This window comes from Cherax quadricarinatus, unplaced genomic scaffold (assembly GCF_038502225.1).
Source record: "Cherax quadricarinatus isolate ZL_2023a unplaced genomic scaffold, ASM3850222v1 Contig5807, whole genome shotgun sequence".
Lineage (NCBI taxonomy): Eukaryota > Metazoa > Arthropoda > Malacostraca > Decapoda > Parastacidae > Cherax > Cherax quadricarinatus.
This window is the reverse complement of record NW_027200833.1, coordinates 1-10,808: the sequence shown is the minus strand read 5'-3', so window position 1 is coordinate 10,808 and position 10,808 is coordinate 1. Positions and strand designations below refer to the sequence as shown.

At 44.0% G+C, this 10,808-nt stretch overlaps 1 protein-coding gene across 1 annotated transcript; it reads left to right on the top strand.

Moving 5' to 3' along the window:
* Positions 1–689: 689 nt before the first annotated feature.
* On the top strand, positions 690–10,742 carry LOC138852247 (fatty-acid amide hydrolase 2-like; the record flags this gene model as incomplete). The annotated part of the gene is given in 3 exon segments (XM_070081995.1): positions 690–820; positions 4,965–5,154; positions 10,599–10,742. Coding segments are annotated over 3 exon segments (465 nt in total), but the record flags the coding sequence as incomplete, so codon positions are not given.
* Positions 10,743–10,808: the final 66 nt, after the last annotated feature.

Genomic DNA, 10,808 nt, shown 5'->3' with positions numbered 1-10,808 from the left:
ATCTTCATCAGTATAAAAGTCGCCTGTGTATTAGACTGAAAAAGCCTGCTGTGTAGAGGTGAAATATCATGGCAGTAAAGATTGCCAAGTGTTGCACATGTGTCTTATGCATCAGCCATCACCTGCCTCATGTATGTGACAGGCAGCCCATCACCTGCCTCTTGTATTTGATAGGCACTCCATCACCTGCCTCATATATGTGATAGGCAACCCATCACCTGCCTTATGTATTTGATAGGCAATCCATCACCTGCCTCATGTATATGATAGGCAACCCATCACCTGCCTCATGTATGTGATAGGCAGTCCATCACCTGCCTCACATATGTGATAGGCAACCCATCACCTGCCTCGTGTATGTGATAGGCAACCCATCACCTGCCTCATGTATTTGATAGGCAGTCCATCACCTGCCTCATGTATTTGATAGGCAATCCATCACCTGCTTCATGTATGTGATAGGCAATCCATCACCTGCTTCATGTATGTGATAGGTAACCTATCACCTGTGTCACATATGTGATAGGCAGCCCATCACCTGCTTCATTTATGTGATAACCAAGTCATCAAGTCCTAATGTATAGGAATATTTCATGTGCTTCCTCAGAATTCTTCTAACATTAAAATGTGACCAAAATGTCTACTATTCTGAATAGTTTAGAAGAAGGATTTATATTTTTTCCTTACAGCTCACAAGTGAAGAAGTCGTCAAATCATTTATAGCACGCATCAAGGAAATCAACCCTATACTCAACTGCGTAGTCGACTCTCGATTTGACGAGGCTCTAGAAGAGGCCAAGACTGTCGACAAGCTTATTCAGTACGATATATGTTATCATTTAGTTATTTAATCATATTTCCTGTGTTGCGCTGAACAGAAGGCGAGCATTATTATCAAATGCTTCCATAACCATGTCCTTCAGGGGGCACAAGGATGCTTGTGAAGTAAAGTAAACTAAAGTCAATTTTATTTTTTACGATGCAGTTTATATTATATAATCATCTTCATTTCATCATCATCACATGTAGAGAATCTTTTCCCAATCATAATGACACCAAAAGTATGAAATTTGATGGAAAACTTACGGAATTATGCTCTCGCAAAGTTAGCGGTCTCGACGATGTTTACGCATCGGCGATTTTGCCCACTTTGAGCCCTATTTTCGGCCAATTCCAGTGTACTAGTCGACAAAAATCATAACTATTTCGCTAGAACTCCATTTTTTCTATCGAATGAGTACAAGAAACCACCCATTTACCGATTTCAACTATCCAATACAGTGGTCAGAATTTAGCAATTTTGCCAATTTCACACAAATTTCAAAAGATGCCAATTTCCAAATAGGGTCCAGAATAAACAAGAAAGACATTCCTGGCACTAAAATAACATTTCCTCTGTTCATTAGTCACGTCCCCATGCCCCTCTTACATTCTTTTGCTTTCCACTTTGAATTTTTATTCTCACAAAAAATAGAAGATTTACTGTTATGCAGACTACTGCATTAGTGTAGAAATGGTATAAATAATATCAGCGCACTTGTGAAAGAATATTAGACTCACCAGTTGACGTGTATTGGACGCTTAGCATGATTTGTTTACTTTTGAACTTTGGTAAAAATCGAACATTTCTGCTACTTTGAGCTCAATTTCAAGGTACTTTTCATTGTAAAACCAGTCAAAATCATCTCAATTTCTGTAATATGTCTTCCATTCTATAAAATGAGACCAGGAAAACTAGAATACAACAATAAATACCATACGAAAATACAGTGCAAAGTCGCTGTTTTAATCCAAAAACACGGTCAAAGTTTTTTTTTTCTCATTACACACTGTGTGCTGCAGGATTTTTTTTATACTGCGCACACTGACCACATAGACCCATTCTTTCATATGTAGGCCTACCAGCTTTCTCTCACTAGATTTGAGGGCGCTAGAATTTAGGCGTACTAGTACGTCAAAAACCCTGGTGCATAAGCCATACTAGTACGGCTGAAACCCTGAAAGGGTTAAAAAACAAGATCAGGTTCAGAATTTAAATTTTGTAATGTGCAGCATATAATTTCAGAGGAGACCTTTAAAATTAAAAGTGCTTTTTTTTTTTTTTTTTTAACAAGTCGGCCGTCTCCCACCGAGGCAGGGTGACCCAAAAAGAAAGAAAATCCCCAAAAAGAAAATACTTTCATCATCATTCAACACTTTCACCTCACTCACACATAATCACTGTTTTTGCAGAGGTGCTCAGAATACAACAGTTTAGAAGCATATACGTATAAAGATACACAACATATCCCTCCAAACTGCCAATATCCCAAACCCCTCCTTTAGAGTGCAGGCATTGTACTTCCCATTTCCAGGACTCAAGTCCGGCTATATAAAAATAACCGGTTTCCCTGAATCCCTTCACTAAATATTACCCTGCTCACACTCCAACAGCTCGTCAGGTCCCAAATACCATTCGTCTCCATTCACTCCTATCTAACACGCTCACGCACGCTTGCTGGAAGTCCAAGCCCCTCGCCCACAAAACCTCCTTTACCCCCTCCCTCCAACCTTTTCGAGGACGACCCCTACCCCGCCTTCCTTCCCCTACAGATTTATACGCTCTCCATGTCATTCTACTTTGATCCATTCTCTCTAAATGACCAAACCACCTCAACAACCCCTCTTCAGCCCTCTGACTAATACTTTTATTAACTCCACACCTTCTCCTAATTTCCACACTCCGAATTTTCTGCATAATATTTACACCACACATTGCCCTTAGACAGGACATCTCCACTGCATCCAACCGCCTCCTCGCTGCAGCATTTACAACCCAAGCTTCACACCCATATAAGAGTGTTGGTACTACTATACTTTCATACATTCCCTTCTTTGCCTCCATAGATAACGTTTTTTGTCTCCACATATACCTCAACGCACCACTCACTTTTTTCCCCCTCGTCAATTCTATGATTAACCTCATCCTTCATAAATCCATCTGCCGACACGTCAACTCCCAAGTATCTGAAAACATTCACTTCTTCCATACTCCTCCTCCCCAATTTGATATCCAATTTTTCTTTATCTAAATCATTTGATACCCTCATCACCTTACTCTTTTCTATGTTCACTTTCAACTTTCTACCTTTACACACACTCCCAAACTCGTCCACTAACCTTTGCAATTTTTCTTTAGAATCTCCCATAAGCACAGTATCATCAGCAAAAAGCAACTGTCTCATAAAAACTCTTTACATAATTGGAAGCTGCCTAAGTAGTTAGAGAGGATGAGTTACATAATGCCTGATTAACATTTATGCATCCATGCACATTCTAATAAAACGGTGTAATAAGCAAAGTTTCTGAACAATTTCTAAAAGAAAAGACAAAAATGCCATCAACTGACCTCAAGAGTGAGCCATGTACACAAAAATAAGTATCAACATCACCTGTGAAGAGAATAGTCAGTGAGAAATAACACCACTTTTTGGAAACTGGGACAGCTTCCACAACTGTAACAGTATTATTGGCTTCTGTTATTATATTAATGGTATACAAAACTGACAAATAGATGAATAAGACACATATGTAACATTTTGTAGGTAGTAGGTTGGTAGACAGCAACCACCCAGGGAAGTACTACCGTCCTGCCAGATGACTGTGAAACAAAAACCTGTAACTGTTTTGCATGATGGTAGGATTGCTGGTTTCTTTTTCTGTCTCATAAACACGCTAAGATAACAGGGATATCTTGCTACTCCTACTTACACTTTGGTCACACTTCACAGACACGCACATGCATATATATATATACATACATCTAGGTTTTTCTCCTTTTTCTAAATAGCTCTTGTTCTTTTTTATTTCTTCTATTGTCCATGGGGAAGTGGAAAAGAATCTTTCCTCCGTAAGCCATGCGTGTCGTATGAGGCGACTAAAATGCCGGGAGCAATGGGCTAGTAACCCCTTCTCCTGTATACAATTACTAAAAAAGAGAAGAAGAAAAACTTTATAAAACTGGGTTGCTTAAATGTGCGTGGATGTAGTGCGGATGACAAGAAACAGATGATTGCTGATGTTATGAATGAAAAGAAGTTGGATGTCCTGGCCCTAAGCGAAACAAAGCTGAAGGGGGTAGGAGAGTTTCAGTGGGGGGAAATAAATGGGATTAAATCTGGAGTATCTGAGAGAGTTAGAGCAAAGGAAGGGGTAGCAGTAATGTTAAATGATCAGTTATGGAAGGAGAAAAGAGAATTACTGGAATGTGTGGAGGACATGAAGAGGAAATTTGAGGGAAACTGTCCCTCTGTCTTGGTTGATGTTCGGTCTCAGTCTTGATAAATCTAGAGCAGGTGCACAGGGATGGACAGAGAGACTGATCACTTCAAATTTTCTCTTAATGTCTTCCACCAACTCCAGTAATTATTCTCTGTATTTGATTGATTATATATTAAGTCACTGGTTTGAAAAACATTTCCATAATAATGATAGCCAGTGTTGCACTTAAGTCTTATTCATCTACTATTGGCTTGCTTCAAATGATAATCTATACACCTCCCCAGGCTACAACAGGATACATACTGGAGTTGAAGTATGGCATTGGCAACAAGCAAAGACATGTATACCAAAAGGAGATTTTCATTAATGTGACATTTCATGTATATGAGGCTTTATCATGTACAAATATCAAAACAAGCAACACATGCACAAGCAAGCTTGTGTGTTACGCATTTCTGATGTTTTATGTACTTGATAAGCCTCGTTTAGTGAAATTCTCCATTAATAAAAGCTTCTTTTTGATGTGTGTGTTGTCTATAAATCAAGAGCCCTACACCAGCAGAGCCCACTGTATGTACCTTACACTCACACTATGACTTTATTAACCCCACTACGTACAATATGTTAACATGCCACGCACTAACTCTTCCTTTTTTCCAAATTTATCAATTTTAATGTAGTATTTATTTTGCTCATTAATTCAGTAGTATTATCCAAATTCAACATATATTTCCTACAGGAATAGTAAGTAATCTAGGCCAGGAGCCTAAAGCAAGTGGTGAAGCAATGAATTTTCTGGTGACTGGACCCATGTGTAGATATGTCAAAGATCTGACTCCACTACTTAAGATCCTAGCTGCCAGTAATGTTCACATGCTCAAACTGGACCAAAAGGTAAATTTTAGTTTATGGTATTTTTTAATGGGTGGACATTATGTACATAATATTTGTTTAATGCATAAATTAATGCAAATCTGTATTCTAAGCATAAGAAGGCACTACAGTAAAGCCTGTTATAAATATTCCTATTTTAACCCAAAACCTCTGTTATCCATTCACCCAGTTTGAGAAATTTTGTTTAAAATCATATTATCAGATGAACTGTGAGAGTTGTTGGTGTTCTGGGGGACAGTTGAGAGATCACCTGCCTGGAATCAGGCAGGTGATCATAGGGAGCAGGATGGGAAGGCCAGGCAAGTGACCATGGGGGTCACCAGGGGACCATGGTTGTTACCAGGGTACCATTGGGGTTACCAAGGGACCATGGTGGTAACCAGGAGACCATGGTGGTTACCAGGGAACCATGGGGGTTACCTGAGGACCATGGTGGTTACCTGGGGACCATAGTGGTTACCAGGGAACCATGATGGTTACCAGGGAACCATGGTGGTTACCAGGGAACCATGGTGGTTACCAGGGAACCATCATGGTTACCAGGGAACCATGGTGGTTACCAGGGAACCATGGGGGTTACCAGGGAGCCATGGTGATTACCAGGGAACCATGGTGGTTACCAGGGAACCATGGTGGTTACCAGGGAACCATGGTGGTTACCAGGGAACCATGGTGGTTACCAGGGAACCATGATGGTTACCAGGGAACCATGATGGTTACCAGGGAACCATGGTGGTTACCAGGGAACCATGGTGGTTACCAGGGAACCATGGTGGTTACCAGGGAACCATGGTGGTTACCAGGGAACCATGGTGGTTACCAGGGAACCATGGTGGTTACCAGGGAACCATGGTGGTTACCAGGGGACCATGGTGGTTACCAGGGAACCATGGTGGTTACCAGGGAACCATGGTGGTTACCAGAGAACCATGGTGGTTACCAGGGAACCATGGTGGTTACCAGGGAACCATGGTGGTTACCATGGAACCATGGGGGTTACCAGGGGACCATGGTTGTTACCAGGGGACCATAAGGGTTACCAGGGGACCATAGTCATTACCAGGGCACCATGGTGGTTACCAGGGAACCATGGTGGTCACCAGGGAACCATGGTGGTTACCAGGGAACCATGGGGGTTACCAGGGGACCATGGTTGTTACCAGGGAACCATGGTGGTTACCAGGGAACCATGGTGGTTACCAGGGCACCATGGTGGTTACCATGGAACCATGGGGGTTACCAGGGGACCATGGTTGTTACCAGGGGACCATAAGGGTTACCAGGGGACCATAGTCATTACCAGGGCACCATGGTGGTTACCAGGAAACCATGGGGGTTACCAGGGAACCATGGTGGTTACCAGGGAACCATGGTGGTTACCAGGGAACCATGGTGGTTACCAGGGAACCATGGTGGTTACCAGGGAACCATGGTGGTTACCAGGGAACCATGGTGGTTACCAGGGAACCATGGTGGTTACCAGGGAACCATGGTGGTTACCAGGGAACCATGGTGGTTACCAGGGAACCATGGTGGTTACCAGGGAACCATGGTGGTTACCAGGGAACCATGGTGGTTACCAGGGAACCATGGTGGTTACCAGGGAACCATGGTGGTTACCAGGGAACCATGGTGGTTACCATGGAACCATGGGGGTTACCAGGGGACCATGGTTGTTACCAGGGGACCATGGTTGTTACCAGGGGACCATAAGTGTTACCAGGGGACCATAGTCATTACCAGGGCACCATGGTGGTTACCAGGGAACCATGGTGGTCACCAGGGAACCATGGTGGTTACCAGGGAACCATGGGGGTTACCAGGGGACCATGGTTGTTACCAGGGGACCATAAGGGTTACCAGGGGACCATAGTCATTACCAGGGCACCATGGTGGTTACCAGGAAACCATGGGGGTTACCAGGGAACCATGGTGGTTACCAGGGAACCATGGGGGTTACCAGGGGACCATGGTTGTTACCAGGGAACCATGGTGGTTACCAGGGAACCATGGTGGTTACCATGGAACCATGGGGGTTACCAGGGGACCATGGTTGTTACCAGGGGACCATAAGTGTTACCAGGGAACCATGATGGTTACCAGGGAACCATGGTGGTTACCAGGGAACCATGGTGGTTACCAGGGAACCATGATGGTTACCAGGGAACCATGGTGGTTACCAGGGGACCATGGTGGTTACCAGGGAACCATGGTGGTTACCAGGGAACCATGGTGGTTACCAGGGAACCATGGTGGTTACCAGGGAACCATGGTGGTTACCATGGAACCATGGGGGTTACCAGGGGACCATAAGGGTTACCAGGGGACCATAAGGGTTACCAGGGGACCATAAGGGTTACCAGGGGACCATAGTCATTACCAGGGCACCATGGTGGTTACCAGGGAACCATGGTGGTCTCCAGGGAACCATGGTGGTTACCAGGGAACCATGGGGGTTACCAGGGGACCATGGTTGTTACCAGGGAACCATGGTGGTTACCAGGGAACCATGGTGGTTACCAGGGCACCATGGTGGTTACCATGGAACCATGGGGGTTACCAGGGGACCATGGTTGTTACCAGGGGACCATAAGGGTTACCAGGGGACCATAGTCATTACCAGGGCACCATGGTGGTTACCAGGAAACCATGGGGTTTATCAGGGAACCATGGTGGTTACCAGGGAACCATGGTGGTTACCAGGGAACCATGGTGGTTACCAGGGAACCATGGTGGTTACCAGGGAACCATGGTGGTTACCAGGGAACCATGGTGGTTACCAGGGAACCATGGTGGTTACCAGGGAACCATGGTGGTTACCAGGGAACCATGGTGGTTACCAGGGAACCATGATGGTTACCAGGGAACCATGGTGGTTACCAGGGAACCATGGTGGTTACCAGGGAACCATGGTGGTTACCAGGGGACCATGGTGGTTACCAGGGAACCATGGTGGTTACCAGGGAACCATGGTGGTTACCAGGGAACCATGGTGGTTACCAGGGAACCATGGTGGTTACCATGGAACCATGGGGGTTACCAGGGGACCATGGTTGTTACCAGGGGACCATAAGTGTTACCAGGGGACCATAGTCATTACCAGGGCACCATGGTGGTTACCAGGGAACCATGGTGGTCACCAGGGAACCATGGGGGTTACCAGGGAACCATGGGGGTTACCAGGGGACCATGGTTGTTACCAGGGGACCATAAGGGTTACCAGGGGACCATAGTCATTACCAGGGCACCATGGTGGTTACCAGGAAACCATGGGGGTTACCAGGGAACCATGGTGGTTACCAGGGAACCATGGGGGTTACCAGGGGACCATGGTTGTTACCAGGGAACCATGGTGGTTACCAGGGAACCATGGTGGTTACCATGGAACCATGGGGGTTACCAGGGGACCATGGTTGTTACCAGGGGACCATAAGTGTTACCAGGGAACCATGATGGTTACCAGGGAACCATGGTGGTTACCAGGGAACCATGGTGGTCACCAGGGAACCATGGTGGTTACCAGGGAACCATGGGGGTTACCAGGGGACCATGGTTGTTACCAGGGGACCATAAGGATTACCAGGGGACCATAGTCATTACCAGGGCACCATGGTGGTTACCAGGAAACCATGGGGGTTACCAGGGAACCATGGTGGTTACCAGGGAACCATGGGGGTTACCAGGGGACCATGGTTGTTACCAGGGAACCATGGTGGTTACCAGGGAACCATGGTGGTTACCATGGAACCATGGGGGTTACCAGGGGACCATAAGGGTTACCAGGGGACCATGGTTGTTACCAGGGGACCATAAGGGTTACCAGGGGACCATAGTCATTACCAGGGCACCATGGTGGTTACCAGGAAACCATGGGGGTTACCAGGGAACCATGGTGGTTACCAGGGAACCATGGTGGTTACCTGGGAACCATGGTGGTTACCAGGGAACCATGGTGGTTACCAGGGAACCATGGTGGTTACCAAGGAGCCATGGTGATTACCAGGGAACCATGGTGGTTACCAGGGTAGTTACTAGGGTACCATGTGGAGACAAAGAATGTTATCCATGGAGGGAAAAGGGGTAATGTATCAGAGGATAGTGATGCCAACACACACACAGTTCTAAAGCATTGGTTTTAAAAGTTGCAGTGAGGAGGAGGAGGAGGTTGGAAGCAGTGAAAGTGTATTGTCTGAATGCAGTGTGATGTGTAAATATTAAGCAGAGAGTTTGTAGTTTGGAAATTAGGAGGAGGAGGTGCAGGGCTGATGAGTTATTCAGGGGGTTTGGACCTTTACAGAGGAAGGGGAAAAATAGAATGACTTATGTGTATAAATCTGAGGTGGGGTAGGGGTCACCCTAGGAAAGGTTGGAGGGAGGGGGTAAAGAAGGTCTTGTGTGCGAGGGGCTTGGACATCTAGCAGGCGTGTGTGAGCATATTAGATAAGAGTGAGTGGATTTAAATGGCTTTTGGGATGTGATAAACTGTTGGAGTGTGAGCAAGGTAACACTTTGTGAAGTGATTCAGGGAAACTAGTTAGCTAGATTTGAGTCCTGGAGGTGGGAAGTACCTTGCCCACACCACACTGAAGGAGAGATGGGAATATTTTCAGTTTTGAGAGGCATCTAAACTGTAATATTTGTGTTAAAGTAAAATGTATTTTAAATTAATTTGTTACCTAAGGTGTAAGCCCAAAACCTGACCTTCATCCCTTTATTTTTTTTACTACAGTATTTGTGTATCATTTATCCTGATGTTTTTGAATTATATTGTTTCCTCCATCAATTGTACACTTGTCTGGTATTATCTAAGTGAAGATTCATTAGAGTTCATCATTTGCTGTATTAATTGTTAAGAGAGCTGAATCTTGATTTGAGGCAGCAGGTGTGATGCTGTCTGCAACTAGCATTGGTTTATGCATATGGGTTGTGTTTGGTAGATGACTGATGTAAAGAAGGAAAGTATAGAGTTCAGGATGCTGTTGTAAACCAATATTTATAGACAATGTTGATGAGGTAATGTCCTTTATAATAACATGTTGGTATCTCTCATTGAGATAAGGTATGATAAAAATAAATGTATGTGCTTTTAAGTTGAGAGTACTCTTGTTGAAGGAGGATACTGTAAACAATAGTATCAAATGATTTTTTTCAGATCAATAAAATGAAATAAATGCTGTAGCCATAGTGGCTGCATGTTATTTTGAAGTGATGCATAGATTGTCAAGCTTTATTTTTATGCTTTTCGTAAGGAAAGCAATAAAAGAAGCACATTGCGAAACAGAAAAAATAATTTGATTATGTTGATGTCTAGTAGGCAACTACTTTATGTATCAATATTTTATTTATCATTCTACTTACTGTACAAGTTATAGAAAACCTTATCAAATTTCTCTTGCCTTATGTGTCTTGACTATTTTTGTCTAATAAGTAATTTTGTTTTGAAGGTTGATGTTCAAAATCTTCGCTACTTTTACATTGAGGATGATGGTGGGTCTCCTTTGGTAACGCCGGTTCATTCAGAATTAAGAGTTGCACAGAAGAAAATTGTAACTCACCTTGAAAAGGCATATGGCATTAAAGCTAAGAAGGTAAATATGTAGCATTTGATTTGTTTTCAGTCAATGTAACATCTTAGAAAACACACACACATTATT